General features: G+C 34.1%; 2 protein-coding genes across 2 annotated transcripts; both read left to right on the forward strand.

The window, feature by feature from the left end:
- The first annotated feature begins 5216 nt into the window (after positions 1-5216).
- On the forward strand, positions 5217-6478 carry LOC111801001 (uncharacterized protein At4g22758-like). Its single transcript, XM_023684989.1, has 3 exons — positions 5217-5802; positions 6128-6196; positions 6291-6478. The coding sequence occupies exons 1-3, from the start codon at positions 5565-5567 to the stop codon at positions 6476-6478; spliced, it is 495 nt and encodes a 164-aa protein (XP_023540757.1). The 5' UTR covers positions 5217-5564.
- An 8658-nt stretch (positions 6479-15136) lies between these two features.
- Positions 15137-17702, forward strand: LOC111806898. The gene is made up of 7 exons (XM_023692422.1): positions 15137-15440; positions 15862-16128; positions 16225-16280; positions 16426-16504; positions 16591-16729; positions 16947-17060; positions 17264-17702. The coding sequence occupies exons 2-7, from the start codon at positions 15932-15934 to the stop codon at positions 17453-17455; spliced, it is 777 nt and encodes a 258-aa protein (XP_023548190.1). The 5' UTR covers positions 15137-15440; positions 15862-15931; the 3' UTR covers positions 17456-17702.
- The last annotated feature ends 5 nt before the right edge of the window (positions 17703-17707 follow it).

The following is a 17707-nucleotide window of genomic DNA, read 5'->3' on the forward strand; positions in this document are numbered from 1 at the left end:
TACCTAGGCTACATGTGAGTGAGGACAAAGTATGCTAGAAGTATTTGTGTTGGTATGTAGAGATAGTCTTCATTATTAAGAAGCAAGGAACGTAAGTAATGTAACCATGTCGCAGGAGATACAACGGAATGTTGGGGCTATCAGATGCCGAATCTAAATTCCGAATCCTTATCTGAATCTTGGGCATGAGTCATTACGTGAAGTCTCACATTGGTTGGAGAGGAGAACAAAACATCATCTATGAAGGTGTTGAAACTTTTTCGTAGCAGACGCGTTTTAAAGTCAAGGGAAAGTCCTCCGTTCTAGATTAATTTGGGTAGAAATGAATGTGTGAATATAACATAAACATGATAAAAAGTAAAAGTTAGAATATTAAATCTTGTTTTAGATACTAAAATACAATACAGTAAAATTGAAAGCTTCGGGGCAAGGGTAAAATAGAAATTTCAGACGTTGTATTTGATATCTTTAATATTGGTAAAGAAAAACTTCCCTAAATTTTACAAGTCTTATTAGGAGTTTCCATTAAAGTCATAACTTAAACATGAAAAAAAAATTAGTCGTAATAATATCAAGTCATCTTGAGCTAATAAATATACGTCATGATTTACAAAAAAAAAAAATGCTATATATTTAATGAGAATTAACATAACAATAGTGTAATATTTTAGTAACTCATAAAAGAAAAAAAATATATATAAAACAAACATATCTTAAAAGCTGAAATATTTGAATATTTTTTATTGATTAATAATAAATGTATTAACTAGGGAGAAAGGCATTTAAAGTATAAGAATTTAAATTGAAAAATGAGAAATAAATTAAAAAAAATAATTGAATAGCTTCCAAACAACGCCATTAGTTTAATTATTATATTGAAAATTAAAATTGGTAGGTTACAATAAATAATTTCTCAAAAGAAAGATAAAGTTTGTGACATAAATATGCTACAAGTATATTCTCAGTACTAAAAAGAAGGATAGTGAAATTACCATTATGGACAATATCAAGAAGCTCCCAGGACATTCTTGGCCATATGAATAATATATTAATATTTATTTAAATAATTTATTTATGTTTTGGTTTGATACAACGGATATTTATTAGTGATTAATATCATTTCTTGGGTTCCACCCAATAAAATTCTTTAATAAAGCTGACTTGTTCAAGAAGGTACTAAAGATCTATTACCTAATTCCCAGTTGGATTTTATTCAAAGTTTTTAAAATGAAAATTGGCTAAGATTTTTTTCTTTTTTTCTTTTTGAAAAATTAGAAACAAAATATTCTGAATATAATACTATGTCCAAAAGACAATTCAGTCCCTAATGTTAGAGTCGTTTTTTTTTTAATTTCGATCATTTATAAATTTTATTGACAAAGTAATAATGTGACATATCTTAGATTTTAAATTGACATACTTATTGTAATAGTCCAAACGCACTACGAGTAGATATTGTCCTATTTGAATCTAACTCTAGTACTAGCAGATATTGCCTTCTTTAAACTCAAGCTTATTGGTAGTAGATAGTGTCCTATTTAGACTTATCCTTTCAGACTTCCCACCACTAGCAGATACTATAATCTTCGAGCTTTTTCGAGCTTTCCCAGAAGGTTTTTAAATTAGATAGGGTTTCCACACCCGTATAAAAAATATTTAGTTCTACTCCTATCTCACGCTTACCCATATTGTCCACGTTTGGATAACTATTCTATTTTTAAAAATTATTCTTATTTCTTTATAATTCATTTTGGGCTACCAACAAATATGAAAACACTTAAAAAAAAGGAGAGAAGGGTGAGCAAAGGGCTTGTGGGTCCTTCCTTTCCACGCAAAGGCTGAGCAAAGGACATAAAAAGGAAGAGAGAATCACGCAAATGCCAAGAAGAACTAAACCAGATATGCCCAAATATGAGGCTTCTGGGTCCTTCCTTTTCTACCCGTTGCTGGCCACTTGTGCCATAAAACCAACCAAAACAGAAATGTGGTATCAAAATAATGCCTCCACCAACGCCATCTGATATACTTAAATTGCTTACAATAATACTATTCCACTCATGAATCGTGTTTCTTGTTGCTGCTTTTGCAACATTTACAATATCAATGGACTTTCAATGAGATAGATAGCGTTTCAAACATTGTTATGAAGAACATGCAGTTCATCCATTCTTTTAGCTGAAATTAATGAAACATCTGCGACTCATTCACCAAAACAAAATGTAGAAACAATATGAAGCTTAGAATGTCAAATTTTGGGTATTTGCCCGTGTGTGAACATGGCCAACCAATAACGTTATCAGATGGAAGGAACCTTTTTTTGACAAATCAAAACTAGAAAAAGGTTGCTTAAAGCTAGAGATTTTTCTGTGAATTGGAAACCGACTTTCTATCTTCGGGACCCATGGGACCCAAACGGAAGCTTGACTAAGTATCACAATTGTCCTTATTCGAGCATAATGAATGATATTTGATATCATCTTCGGGTATTCTTTCGAGCTTCCTTCAAGATTTTTAAAACACGTCTACTAGGGAGAGGTTTACACATCTTTACAAAGAGTGTTTCGTTCCGCTCTCCAACCGATGTGGGATCTCACAATCCACCTCATTCAGTGTCCAGCCTCCTTGATGGCACTCATTCCTTTCTCTGATCGATATGGACCCCCACCAAATCTACCCTTTTGGGGCCAGCGTCCTTGTTTGCACATTGCTCTATGTGCACCCCCCTTCGGGGCTCAGCCTTCTCGCTAGCATATTACTCGGTGTCTGGCTCTAATACTATTAGTAACAGCCCAAGTCTACTGCTACTACTAGTAAATATTGTCCTAGTTCGGGGTTTCCCTCAAACTTTTTAAAACGCATAAGGGAGAGGTTTCTGCACTCTTATAAAGAGTGTTTCGTTCTCCTTGCAACCCGATGTGAGATCTCACACATGGGACCTAAACTAAAGCTTAGTTCAGTGTTACAATTACCCTTTGTTTGCAACTAATAAGTGATAATTTTGATATCACCTTCGAAACTAAATCAACCAACTCAGACTTGAATAGTTGACACAAATAGTCTCATCTCATAACTTAGGAAAGTGATTTTAGAAAACGTTTTGAAAAGCATTTTTCTAGAATGGAATTAAATCAGAAATTACAAAGTCAACAACTTCATAAAGCTTATCTAAACTGCCGCACCCCCTACTACCAGCAAAACCAGCTGGCCAAGTCTTGAAAAGTGAGGCGTATATCTCAGAGGCATTTACACAAACAGGTGGTGCGCATGCAATTGAAAACTACAAAAGAAATATCTCGAAGCCAAGCATGAATAGAAAACAGACAGAGAAGATCAGTAGCCTTTAGGGCAGGGGGGCCACCAGGCTTGAAAAGGATTACCAAACGCAAACCAATTTTGAATTTGGATTAAAAACATAAAACATGGGGCTTGTGTGAAATCCAAAACAGTCAAGTAAAGGGAGTATTCACAGCGCAAATAATGGAACCTGCTTCCAATCTCCATCATGGAAAGCCAACTGTATTCACGGCCGAATGGGCAGCTCCTTTTCTCGCTGCCATTGATGAACAACAGACTTCTTCCTTTGTCCACTTTGAGCATAAGTTCTCGTGCCTTTGCTGCATAAGTTCTCGTAGTTTTGTTTTAGGATTCTCCAAAAAGCCTCAATCATTCCCTAAATTAGTTGATGTGTGACTTCCATCATCCACCAACACCTCTTCTCGAACAAAGTACGCCTCCCCTTAATCGAGGCTAGACTCCACACCTCCCCCTCGATGGAGTCTTAGTCATTTTTTACGCCTTTGAGGAGACTCGACTCCTTTTCTTAGGAGTCTTTTGTTCGATATTTGAGGATTTACCAATCTATTGGCACGACTCTAATATCATGTTAGACAAACACGACTCTCCACAATGGTATGATATTATCCAATTTGAGCATAACTTCTCATGACTTTGCTTTAAGCTTCCCAAAAGGTATTCTTTGTTTATAAATTCAATCATTTCCTAAATTAGTTTGTCACTTCCATCANTTTTTTTAATTCCATTTTGATATATTCAACCTTTTCCTCTCGTGAAAGCTCATTTTCATTATTAATGAGTTTGAATTTAGTGCACGTTTGATAATGATTTTAATTTTCTTTTACACTTTAGGAATTATTTATTTTTATAAATTACAAATATATACGTGAAGTTTAAAGACTTCCATTCTCTAAATTTTGAATCTTAAAATTTTAGATATTTTTTTTAATCGTCAATATTTTAAATATTTTATTTGGTCTTTAAACTTCACGTATAAATTATCTATTAATCATATATTTATTCAAACGCTCAATACTAACCCAAATTTTGAATAAAATTGTTTATAGAGCGCTTAATCGTAAACTTGATAAAAGAAAAATGATAAAAATTTAAGATTATATGTAAAGCATAAAAGAAGGGAGAAAACATAAATTAGAAAAAAAAAACAATAAAATACAAAACATGTTGGATTTTAATTTAAAATGGTTGAAAAGTAGATTTAATAATATATTTATAATTATTACCATTGGAATCTAAATTATTAATGGAGAAAAATAAAAATAATTTGTGAAGCAAAATTAAGGCTGAAAAATGTGGGGGTCAAAATAAAATAAAAGAAAAAAGAAAAGGAATAAGGAATAAAAGCATTTAATAAACGAATCGGAAAAAAAAAAAGAAAAAAGGAAATTAAGATATATTATGGTTGTTGGCCCTAAAACAAAGCCCTAACCCTAAGCAAATCCATTTAAATACCACCTGCCATCCTCGTCGGTACCCACAATTCTCAGTTTTCACCATTGTTTTCTTCTTCTCAATTCATTGTATTCCCTTCTTTCTCTCCTCCCTCTGCAAATCAATTCCGTTTCTCGCTGTGATTGTTTTCTTTCATCCGCCGGAATAGGTTCGAGAATTTTTCAAGGAGTTGTGAATGGTTGAAGAAAATTCCAGGAGTAGTAATTACATGCGCTCCCTTTTGGATTCAAGGGCGAGCGCTCGTCTTCCTCTTTCTGCTTCTTCTTCTTTTGCTTTTGGTTCTTGCAAGGAAGGNTCTCTGCAATTCAATTCCGTTTCTCGTTGTGATTGTTTTCTTTCATTCGCCGGAATAGGTTCGAGAATTTTTCAAGGAGTTGTGAATGGTTGAAGAAAATTCCAGTAGTAGTAATTACATGCGCTCCCTTTTGGATTCAAGGGCGAGNGTTGAAGAAAATTCCAGGAGTAGTAATTACATGCGCTCCCTTTTGGATTCAAGGGCGAGCGCTCGTCTTCCTCTTTCTGCTTCTTCTTCTTTTGCTTTTGGTTCTTGCAAGGAAGGCTGGTACTACCGCTGCCTTGGAGTTGACCCTTGAGATCTCTTTCTCTCTAATCCATATACTCATTTCAAGGAATTTTCATTTTCTTTTAAGTTTTTGCGATTTTTCTCTTTCGATTTTTTGATACCGGCGCTAGCTTCGGTGAATTTCTCGGGGCTGTTGTCGTCGGTATCCGGTTCCCTGATTCGGATATAGTTTGAAGGAAAAAGAAGGGATTGCGATTTCTTTTTTTCTTTTTGTATGAAGATGTTGCTGTACAAGCAGAAGAAGAACCAGAATGTTAAGGGCAATAGGCTGTTGATCAGCATCAATGTGCTCGGCAGCGCTGGTCCGATTCGATTTATTGTAAGCGAGGAGCAACTTGTTGCTGATGTTATTGATACCGCGTTGAAATCCTACGCGCGTGAGGGCCGGCTCCCAATTCTTGGCTCTGATCTTCACGATTTCCAGCTTTATTGTCCGAGTGCTGGACCAGATGGTAATTCTAATTTTATATTTTGTTCTCAATTCATTTGTGTTAATTCGTTGCAATTTTCCTCTACAATCGTGTTGCATGTTTCTAATCTGAAAGGATGGAGAAAAATTAGATGNGTTTGTGTTAATTCGTTGCAATTTTCTTTTGCAATCATGTTGCATGTTTCTAATCTGAAAGGATGGTGAAAAATTAGATGTTATTCGGTATTTATCTCATTTTGTGATGGGGTTCTCTGTTTTTGGATTCTCTGTTATTCTGTCTTGAGAATCCTCTGATCGAAAAAATTCTGGGTTGTAGTTTCTCATGTTGTATGGGTTTTTTTGTGCAGCCTTGAGTCCATGGGACACAATTGGATCGCACGGAGCTCGAAACTTCACGTTGTGCAAGAAACNGGGATGTTTGGATTCTCTGTTGTTCGGTCTTTTGAATCCTCTGATAAAAAAAAAATTCTGGGTTGTAGTTTCTCATGTTGTATGGGTTTTTTTGTGCAGCCTTGAGTCCATGGGACACAATTGGATCGCACGGAGCTCGAAACTTCACGTTGTGCAAGAAACCACAGGCAGAGAAAGTGGGAGAAGATGGAAAAGCAGCATCACGGCCAGCCATCCATCGCAAAGCCTCAGGGAGCTGGAAGTCATGGATCAACAAGTCTCTGAATATGAAAATCTATTCCCATTGAATCCGCGTAATGATGATGGGTGATAGCCTTCAATTAGGTTGGTTTTAGTTTGTTGTGAGCCTTTGCAATTTGTTTTTTTCCTCCTTTTGTAATCTTGTTGGACCCGTATTTCAACTTGCTTTAAAGTTGGGTGGGGTTCCCTTCCCTCTTCTTCAAATAAACACTTAGATTTTACCCCTTTGAAACAAATTGCATCATACTTTTTGATTGGCCATATATTGTTAAAAAGGTTATGGATGGAACTCGAAGAGTGTGTTCAATGAAAATGGGAGTTTGGCGCACATTAAGGAATTGTATAATTGAAAAGGTGGTGGTGGTGGATGGTTTGATGTTGACTGTGTGAAATCTGAAGCGCTACGTATCACGTTTTGTGGATACTGATTATGTCATTGACAGAGCCTCACTTTCAATGGTGTTTGTGGGTCACCCACCAGCCCTTTTGACCTTTTTCTTTTCCCTTTTTCCTTCTCGTGTTGAAACCAGTGGTTTCTGTTCTCGTGGATTTTCGTTGTAGCAAGCAAGTTAAAATTGTTAAGATAGGAAGAGAGAGCTCATAAAAATTGACTTGACCATCAATACATTTTATCTGTTCATTGAACTCAACCCATAGTTTTGGGAGGCCTAAATTTTATGCCCAATCTTTGCGACGGTTGCACGCGTCGGGCAGCTACCTGCTACTCACGCTCACGCCTCCTCATGAGTCCATTTCTGCGACTAGTATTTGCATCACCCTTAAATTTTTATTTGATGAATGAGATATTATATGGATTTGGTTTAATGAAAAAGGAAAAAGGTTGTGTTGGAGCTTATTTGAAAGTGGAGTTTGAGTAAAGGTGATGTGATTGTGAGAGTGAGAAATGGNCCCATAGTTTTGGGAGGCCTAAATTTTATGCCCAATCTTTGGGACGGTTGCACGCGTCGGGCAGCTACCTGCTACTCGCGCTCACGCCTCCTCATGAGTCCATTTCTGCGACTAGTATTTGCATCACCCTTAAATTTTTATTTGATGAATGAGATATTATATGGATTTGGTTTAATGAAAAAGGAAAAAGGTTGTGTTGGAGCTTATTTGAAAGTGGAGTTTGAGTAAAGGTGATGTGATTGTGAGAGTGAGAAATGGTGTAAAGTTTGAAGCTCAACAACATATCTTTCTTTGCTTTCGATTGGATTTCAAGTCATTTTCCAAAATTACAATTAATTAGTGGGTGGTTGACTATGACCATCATGCCAAACCCATCCCCATCTAAATTCATCCTTTTTTTTTTTTTCATTATGGAGGCCAAAAATATGGATTATATTCTCTATGATTGTCTCCATTTCCATCCCAATTAATATTATAAAAATATATTTCTTTTAAGAGAAATACTATATTGTAATATTAAAGTTTATAAAGATTTTCACAATTTTTTTAATTGGAAATTATATTGAAAATTAAAAAATATCATTAAAAATTTTATTTGAAATTAATCTATAAGCATGCCTCATGGCAATTCGGGTTTTGATCCCAACAAAAATTAATAGAGAATTTTGGAAGAATAAAAATTGAAATGGAAGAATAAAAATTGATAAATTAAAATAAACTCAACAATAAAAAAAATATATTTTTTCATGGGCTATTAAAAAAAGAGAAAAGGTAAAGGTTGCTTTAATATTGTCTGTTNTTGAAATGGAAGAATAAAAATTGATAAATTAAAATAAACTCAACAATAAAAAAAATATATTTTTTCATGGGCTATTAAAAAAAGAGAAAAGGTAAAGGTTGCTTTAATATTGTCTGTTATCTAGAATGCACAAATTTAAAGTACAATTATTGAACATCAGACCGAACGTGTCACACCAAACCAAACACACTATAAAAGGGCCATAAAAGATATAGCATTGCCCATCATAATTTCAATTGGAGACTATAACCAAAACATGTAGACATAGTTTTAAATGATGGTGTTGGAAATATTGAGTTTGATGGATATTTTTAAAAGAATTNTTTTCATGGGCTATTAAAAAAAGAGAAAAGGTAAAGGTTGCTTTAATATTGTCTGTTATCTAGAATGCACAAATTTAAAGTACAATTATTGAACATCAGACCGAACGTGTCACACCAAACCAAACACACTATAAAAGGGCCATAAAAGATATAGCATTGCCCATCATAATTTCAATTGGAGACTATAACCAAAACATGTAGACATAGTTTTAAATGATGGTGTTGGAAATATTGAGTTTGATGGATATTTTTAAAAGAATTATCAAATATCTATATTTAAATTAATAAATACATATACTTTTTATATTATTTATATTTCAAGTAAGATAAAAGTGGAAATATTCACTCAGTAAATAACCGTACTATTGGAGTCCGAGAATGCAAACACATACAGAATGATAAGACCTATCATTTAAAATCCTCTTGAACCGACTACCTTTTTTTTGGTTGGTTATTCGATTCATTTTGTATATTGGTCCATGTTTNTTTTTTGGTTGGTTATTCGATTCATTTTGTATATTGGTCCATGTTTGATATGTTTGGTCTTTTCGCCTAATTTAGGAAGCAATTTGAATTTGTGNTTGGATTTGCGCTTGTGGTCCATCCCTACCATAAGTAAATGATACTGAATTTTTGTAGCTCATTTTGAAATGTAGCCATAGATAATTTTTTTAAAATTTTATTTTTTTAGAAGTTTTTTAAAAAGCAAGAAAATAAAATGAAACTAAGATTAAAATTAAAAAAATAGTGAATTAAAGCCAATGGGTAGGATTAAGTTTGAAAGAATAATAATCCATCAAGTTGATTTTTCATCCATTAATATCAATTTTTTTTTTTTTAATTTCAAAAATAGTTTTTAATTAAAACCTTAAAAGTAATAATTTGATGAATAAAAATTCTGAATTTTGTAGGTTTAGGTGTGGGCCCATCAGAGTATACAGCCATTACTGCTATAAGGCCCACACGTTTTTCCTTGCATGGGCTTACCATGAAAGCCCATTCAATAATTTAATGGTCCATTTGTAATTGGTGAACTTATTACAAACAAAATAATAATAATAATAATAATAATAATAATAATAATAATAATAATGGAAAATAAACACTCAAATCATATTTAAATAAATGATGAACTCAACAAAATGAGCTGATCATAATTCTACTATTTTCACTTGCTTATATGTCTATTTTATAGAGATTGGGTAATTTGGAGGAATGATGGACCTAAATTGAGTAACCGAATCAAAGAGAAAATGAAGACCAAGCTCAAAACGAGAGGATAGTGTGTCAATGCTTAAGGAGCGTCACAACGCTCGTGCTGAAAGCTTTCAAGCCAAATGACCCATCCATGTAGTGTCCAGACGCTATTTTCAAGTGTCTCAAAGCTTACATATTCATGTTAAGGACATTGTGGTCAATATCGTGACAAGGCAGGTGCTCAATAGTGACACAACGTCACGATGCTAAAAATAAATCTACCTTCTCATTGAATCCAATACGTCTTGACACAACCTTGTGAACATGTCGAATAATTTACAATTTATGTGTCCTATCTAAGAAAAGGAAAGCTTAATGTGTTGTGTCTAGGTTTTTAGGTACTTTAGAGACATTACTTCATATGGTTTCACATGCAGGGTTCATTGGTGTGTTATAGAGGAAGGGGTGAGAGTTTGGGCATGAGGAAGAGCAGGTGAATCAGCTCCAGATGTTGACCACGTGATCCAATTGCCTACAAAGAACACACAACAGTCCCCAAAAGTGGATACCTTCTCATCTGTGTCCAACGCTCAATATGTGTCTGCCAAACCCTACAAAAGGAGCATGTCAGGATGTTTAAGAACAAGAACATGAACCTTAAGGATTACATTTCAAGTCGCACAAAATCCGTTTTACTTTCTATTTTAGGGAATATAATATCATTCATAGTAAAAGCAAAGTCACAAGAGTTCAGACTTATCATATATAAGGTTGGTAGTTCTTAGAAATAGAGAATTAAGAGTAGGAACAAAGAATTTCCATTTTTAAAAAAACAAAATAATGAATTTTCTGCCCTCAAATACCATTTTAAAATTTAAATTGTTATAATTATTTAATTTAAAACTTTACTTTTTTTTATTTAAAAAAAATTAAACAATAATTTGAAATACCCCACAAAAGAGATTTGGATGTGATGGATCCTCCCTATCCTCATTTCCATTTTCATGAAAACTATTCAATCATTCACCATCACAAACTTTTCTCTCTCTTCATACATACATAGATACATACATACATATATATATAATTATTACTAAAATATTATGAATAAATGAATGAATAGTAAGTGTTGAATCCACAACTTCACCATGAACCAATGAATTTAAAAGGATAAAAANAGTGTTGAATCCACAACTTCACCATGAACCAATGAATTTAAAAGGATAAAAAAAAGTAATGATAAATAACAAAATACAAAAAAACGGTTACTTGTACTAAGAAATTATTAGAAAATGAACAAAACTAAAAAAAAATTATTTATTTATTTTAAGTTTGAATAATAAATCTATATTTTCCATATAGGCTTTTACGGCCTCCACGAAATTTTCTCTACGGACTTGGAAGCCGGGTTTNGTAATTGTTGGATGATGGAAGTCCCACATCCACTAATTTAGGGAATGATCATGGGTTTATAAGTGAGGAATACTAACTCCATTGGAATGAGGCCTTTTGGGGAAACCCAAAGCAAAGCGATGAGAGCTTATGCTCAAAGTGGACAATATCATACCATTGTGGAGAGTCGTGTTCGTCTAACGTGGTATCAGAGCCATGCCCTAAACTTAGTCGTGCCAATAGATTGGCATTAAAAAATGAGGCGCACTTTGTTCGAGGGGAGGTGTTGGATGATGGAAGTCCCACATCGACGCACTTTGTTCAAGGGGAGGTGTTGGGGAATGAGGCCTTTTGGGGAAACCCAAAGCAAAGCCATGGAAGTCCCACATCGACGCACTTTGTTCAAGGGGAGGTGTTGGGGAATGAGGCATTTTGGGGAAACCCAAAGCAAAGCCATGAGAGCTTATGCTCAAAGTAGATAATACAATATTATACCATTGTGGAGAGTCGTGTTCGTTTAAAAGTAATTTTTGGTGAGATAAAAAGGAAGGAAAGGTTAAAAAATAGGTGGTTGGGGTTTAATTTATGGAGGGGCCAGGGAGGCAGGAAAAGAGAGTGAGGTAGTTGTTGTCTCATCAATTTTCTCTCTTTTCAAATCCCAACCAAACCATTTATTTCATAATTCTATATATTTCCTTCATTCATCAACTTTTTTAATATTAGATCAATTAATCTAAATTTATTATTGTTTTTTAAATATATAATTCAATAAATTTTAATTAAAAATTAAAAAAACAATAATAATAATTTAAAACCTAACATGTTACATTCAAGACAAAGTTTTTATTAAATTATTAGAACACTTGTTTGGATTAAATTTTTTTATAAATTGAACAAATTAATTTTAATAGTTAAATTGAAATACATGACGAATTTAATAGCAGGTTTGATTAGAATGAAAACAAAATTCAGGTGCAACGCGGCGTGATGGATTACGATAGACTGCGGCATGCACATCGTATCCAGTACGTCCACGTGGAACATTACCGCCCGTCAAATCTCCCATGGCAGAAAGAAATTGCATCGATCTTGAGATAATTCTCCAATCAACGGCCATGATCTGATGCGGTCTGCCAGATGCCAAAAAAATGCATGTGGATTAATTGTGCCTCAGTGGGGTTTCTGTTTTAAACCGTTCACTATAATAATAACTTTCATTAATATATAAATAGTAATCTCTATGTTTCAGAAATTTATTATTTGTCTTCTCACAATTTTCTTTTTTTTCCTAATAAATCCTTTCAAATTTTTATTGTTGGATAATTATTTGATAGAGATTTGGTAACTAAACACATTAAAATCCATCATTATTATTATATTTCTTAATGAAATCATGTTTATTGACGCCACTAAAAGACAAAAATACTAATAATCAATTGATTAGTTCCATCATTTTTTAAATACAAATACTAATCTTTTTTAAAAATAATAATCATAATTTATTTAAACATAATTTTAATGATTGAGAAGAGATTGCCATTTGATAATTGATTCCATAAAATTGAATTCTTTGTTATATTATATTAATGAAAAGAAATGAGTATAAATTCTGTTACAGTGTTCTTGCAGTGGTTAAGAAGAGAATAAAGAAGAAAAAGAATTAATACAGAGAAAATTAAATTGAAACGCAATTAGTTTTTGTTACAGAACGTACAGAGAAAAAGAAAGTACAGTAATGGTAGATAGAAAGAAAGAAAGAAAGAAGAGCATCAAACAATTAGCTTTCGAAATTAATTTCTCTCACAAAACTAATTTTTTATGCTCTAATTCTTCTCCACAACCAAATTCAAACCCTCTCCCAAGATCTTAATCTACCCATCTTCTAAAATATTCAGAAAATTTAAAATTTAAAAAAAAAAAAAATGGATGAACTTAGTTGTGAAGAGGATTCGGACCCGTGTGGATTAACCGCTTGTCGTCGGTGTAAACGGCGGCGGCAGCGGCTGAGGTAGGACGGTGGTGGAGGAGCTCAGGTGGGGAAGTTGCATGTGATAAGGACGGCGTGGAGAAGTGGACTAGTTTCCTTGACGTCGGGGGCGGTGGTGGTAGATGAAGACAGAGAGTCGGCGGAGGAAAAATGAGGAGGACCCAGAAGAAGAGGAGAAACGCGGATGCGGTGGTGGCTGCTGAGGCGTGGGTTGGTAGTGTCATTCCGCCGGCGTGAAGCGGCGGTGGCGGTGTTTGTTTGCCGAGAAAAAAGAAGAAAGTGGAGAGAAAAACATAGAGAAGAAATTGGTGAGTGTGTTATGGGTTTAGGCACATGATGTTAAGGCTAATGTTTGAAAATGTTTGCCAAAATATTGAACTTTGTTTTGGACATTCTTGGTCTCTGTTTTTTTTTTATTATTTATTATTAAAAAAGTAATTTAATTAAATGTGGGACTGTCAAGTATTAATAGCCGATGTCTCCGGGCAAAAAAAAAAAAAGAATTAATAAAAAGTAGAAGTACCAAAATACAATATAGAAAGAAGAGAGAGGTGCGTGCGTTGGGAAGCGAAAAGAAGGGCGTCCGTACGGATTTCATGGAAAAAGAAATAAAAGAAAATTCAGAACAACAACAACTCTTTTTCTCTAAGATTTGGTTCTGTGTTGGGTTTTCCCATTTCCATGTTTTTTTTTTTCCTAAATATTTTATGTTCTAATGTCAGAAATTGAGTACGCATTGGTTGACTTTGGAACCAACATTTAAACAAATCTACCTATCCTAGTTATGTTTTCTTTTTTGGGTTGATCGAGATTAATATCATATTCTATGTCTAAGGCTCACATTAAAATTTTGAAATTCAGATTTGACCACTAATGCTTCATCGTTTTCGATCATGTTACTGATTATTTGTTTTTAAGAGTGGAAACTATCTCTATAAATTAACACGAGTTTTGCTATCATGTTTTTGTCTTTACTCACATGTATTATAGAAAAATTTTGAGGCCATCTACTCCAAATAAAATACGTTTTACCATAATTGAGCTACCGAAAAGAAATAAGTAACTTATTGGTATATGTAACAACTTTCAATTTTTTTAAGTCTTTTTTAATTATACTTTGATTCATTCTAACGACCCATTAAGTGAAAATAACAAACCATTTATTACGAAATTCACTACTGTGGTAGTAGAATGATGGGGAATAATTTAGTTTAGGTATAGGGGACCTTTTTGTAATTTACTTATTAATATACATTGGTAGTATAGTAATTTATATTAATTAATTAATTAATTAATTAATTTTTTTTTTTTTGTAATGTTCATTATAATAGATTTCTTTTCCTTCCCACCTGATTTATTTTTTCTCGGAAAAATTTTCTATATTTGTTTTGTGTCATTTTTTTTCTCTATTTCCATTTTTATATTATTATTTCATAAAGATTTCATTAATGAATGTAACAATGTACATTAATATAGATCTTCCTATCCACCATAAATATAAAATAGAAATATTTCAAATATTGATTCCTATAAAGATGCTTAAAAAAAAAAAAGTTACAAAACATATTCAATTAATGCAATCTAATGTAATAAAAAAAAAAATTCAATTCAAAACAAACTCTCTCCAAGTTTTCCATCTAGGTTCATACCCACACTCTTTGACGTCGCAACTCAGCCATCCTCATCACTTGCCAATCTAGCAACCGACTAAGATCTAGATTTTAGTAGATTTTAGTCGTAAGTGCGTGCATTCGTCCTCCAGCCCAATTCCAGTTTTGGCCCACGACCACTTTTCGTGACTCAAGCCATGAACAGAAATTAGTTTTAAACTTTTAAAGGTACACACTTAAAAAGAAAATATTAAATTTAAACCAACTTTCAAAAGTTACGGTTAGGAACCATAAATCTCCACAATGGTATTGAGCATATTTTTTTATTTATAAATTCATGATCATTGTGTAAGTAAGCGGAGATTCGATTCACTCCTAACCATCCTCAACCGATAGGAATCTAAATTCAAAATAAAAGTTAAAAAAAGTATAATTGAAAAAATAAATTTGTTGAGTCGATCAGGACTGTATATTGGGATGGCTTTTGACGCAGGCCCTGTGGTTGAAAAATGAAATGAATTGTTCCCTCTTTTCCAGCGATTTTGGGGAGGTTGAGCCCTACCGGGGCGCTTATGATTCGGGAATGCGAATATGCGCGCCGTCCAACAAGAACATTCTTTTCACTAATTCGCATCTTCTTATTCTTATTCTGATTCTTATTTTGATTCTCCTCCATTTTCCACTTCCAGCACCCAAACTCCACTTTATCTCGCCTCTGAAACCGAACCACCGCGCCTCTACTCAATCTCGCCGCCGGCATCTCCATCAATATATTCGTCGTCTTCTTTCAGGGTACCTATAATTATTACCCATTGTATTCATGAATGAAGTTTTCTATTTCTCTCCCCTTTCGTATCTCAAATATTTTCCCTCAATTTCAATCTGGAATCCCTTCTGGGGTTTCCCCTTTTTTCTGTTTACTTTCCTGAAATGTCGGATTTCTTAGGCCCCCATGCGTTCGTTTCATCTTAAGTACGCGTCATGCCAATGGGAGTTTAGAAATGCCGACAAGGTGTTTGATAATATGCATCATATTTGTTTTCCCTCCATCCTGCTTCCAAATTGAGCTTCCAATGATTAAAAAAACAAAGATTAAATAATGGGCATGAGTTTTTTTGATTTAACTTTTTATAATTTTAAATTTTGTTTTGGGAGGTGTTCTTCAGTGATTTGATTTAGAAGTGAGTTATAACTCTGATTTTTACTTGTGCAGTTGCATATAGGAGTTTGGAGTGGACACAATTATTTTGTTCGATGTCAGCAGATTCTTGCTGGCATTGAAAATGATTCAGCTTATTACTGAAACTCTGATGGGTGCCCAGAATAAATCGAGCTCTTGTAGAGCCCTTGAAGGTCTGCATGGGGTTACTGTTGTGCCTGATTCACACTTCGCGCTGGATGAGACTACACGTGATGGGAAGTTTTCTCAGTTGAATTGTGGAAGTTCAGCTTTAAGTGTGAACCAGCCATTGATAATGCAGTAAGTACACACCCAGATTTCCACCAGTTTTAATTGGTTGAATGACAAAATGTTACCATGCCATTGTATATTAACAGCTTTTTTCATGATCTTCAGATGGGTATGGGAGCAAAGACCATCCTGTTTGAGACCTGTTGGGGGTTGTATACAAGGTATAGTCTTGAAATTGTTTCACCTGCGTAGCATGTTTTCCTGAAATGTTCTCTGGAGGAGGCTTGAACCTAGGACCTTGAGAGTTCTCTAGCATTATTTATAGAAAATTCCTAAATATTTATCCTTTTGTTATTTTGTTGGTAGGTGATCGGAATCTGGCTGAGAGGGTGGCTAACGTGCTTACCTCACTTCCTTTTATAGCTCTAGGAATTCAGGCACCAAGGTAATGAGTGCTGAAAGCTTTCTTGCAACAATAGATGCATCTGTCTTGGTGTTTGTCTGATTATTTGAGTTTTATTTTGAACACAGGAAGAATTTCTCAATGAAGCTATATGCTAATTCATTGATTGGAGTTGGAGTTGCCTCAACTTTATATCATTCTTCCAGAGGAAAATTGAGACAATACCTTAGATGGGCTGACTACACAATGATAGCTACAGCCACGGTGGTAAGTTCAAGTCGAATTGTTTACTGAAATAGACTAAGTGGCTACTTTTCTGGGTTGCCAACTCACCTAAGGCATAAAACTTGCTACCGTGGGCTCTCTCTAATGTTAAAGTATGATTAGGCTTTATGCTTTGAGTTCCTTTTGTATGCATATTTGAAGTATCAATTGTCCAGGACAACGCTTGATATACTGGTAGTCATTCTAAACTATGTTGCAGTGTTTGACAGGAGCTCTCAGAAATGACAACCCGAAGTTGTTGATGGCTGCATCTGCATTTCTATTGCCTTTGAGACCTTTTACGGTTTCTGCTCTTCACACTGGGATGATGGAGGTAACCTTTTGGTGTCACTGTTATCTACCGCTCATTCCTTTACATGTTTCAATATTCTTTATATTTCTGAAGTCAATTGGCAGCATTCTATAGAAAGATTTGTTGAATGAAGCTTCATTTATCAATCCTTTGCAATCATAAGTAGAATATTATATACGTTAATGGTTTACTTATGTAACTTACCTTTTTATTTCATGACTCAGGTAATATTTGCAAAAAGAGCTTTCAAGGATCCAGATTTAAGGATGGCTCACAATGTGCATAAGATGTCAACAATATTAGGTGGTGTACTTTTCATTGCTGATGATGCTTTGCCCAAAACTCCATTTATTCATGCAGCTTGGCATCTTGCTGCTGCTGTTGGTGTTGGAACCTGTAATAAGCTTCTTGTATAATTGTTCACAAGAAACATAAATTCGTCGACGTCTCAGTCTTTCTTTCTCAAAGAGCAGCGTTGTACCCTTGGAAGATTATCTCTGCTGGTCATTATTTATCGTGATCCAGGTTCGATCAATGATCGCTCTATTAGATTAGTGTTTTTTTCCCATGGAATTGTAACTTATTCAGGAGTAAACAAGAATAGCTATGTAAAAAAACTCATCTCTGAAAAGCTTTTGAATGTAATGAATAAGCAATTGTTTACATGT

This window comes from Cucurbita pepo, chromosome LG01, assembly GCF_002806865.2.
Source record: "Cucurbita pepo subsp. pepo cultivar mu-cu-16 chromosome LG01, ASM280686v2, whole genome shotgun sequence".
NCBI lineage: Eukaryota > Viridiplantae > Streptophyta > Magnoliopsida > Cucurbitales > Cucurbitaceae > Cucurbita > Cucurbita pepo.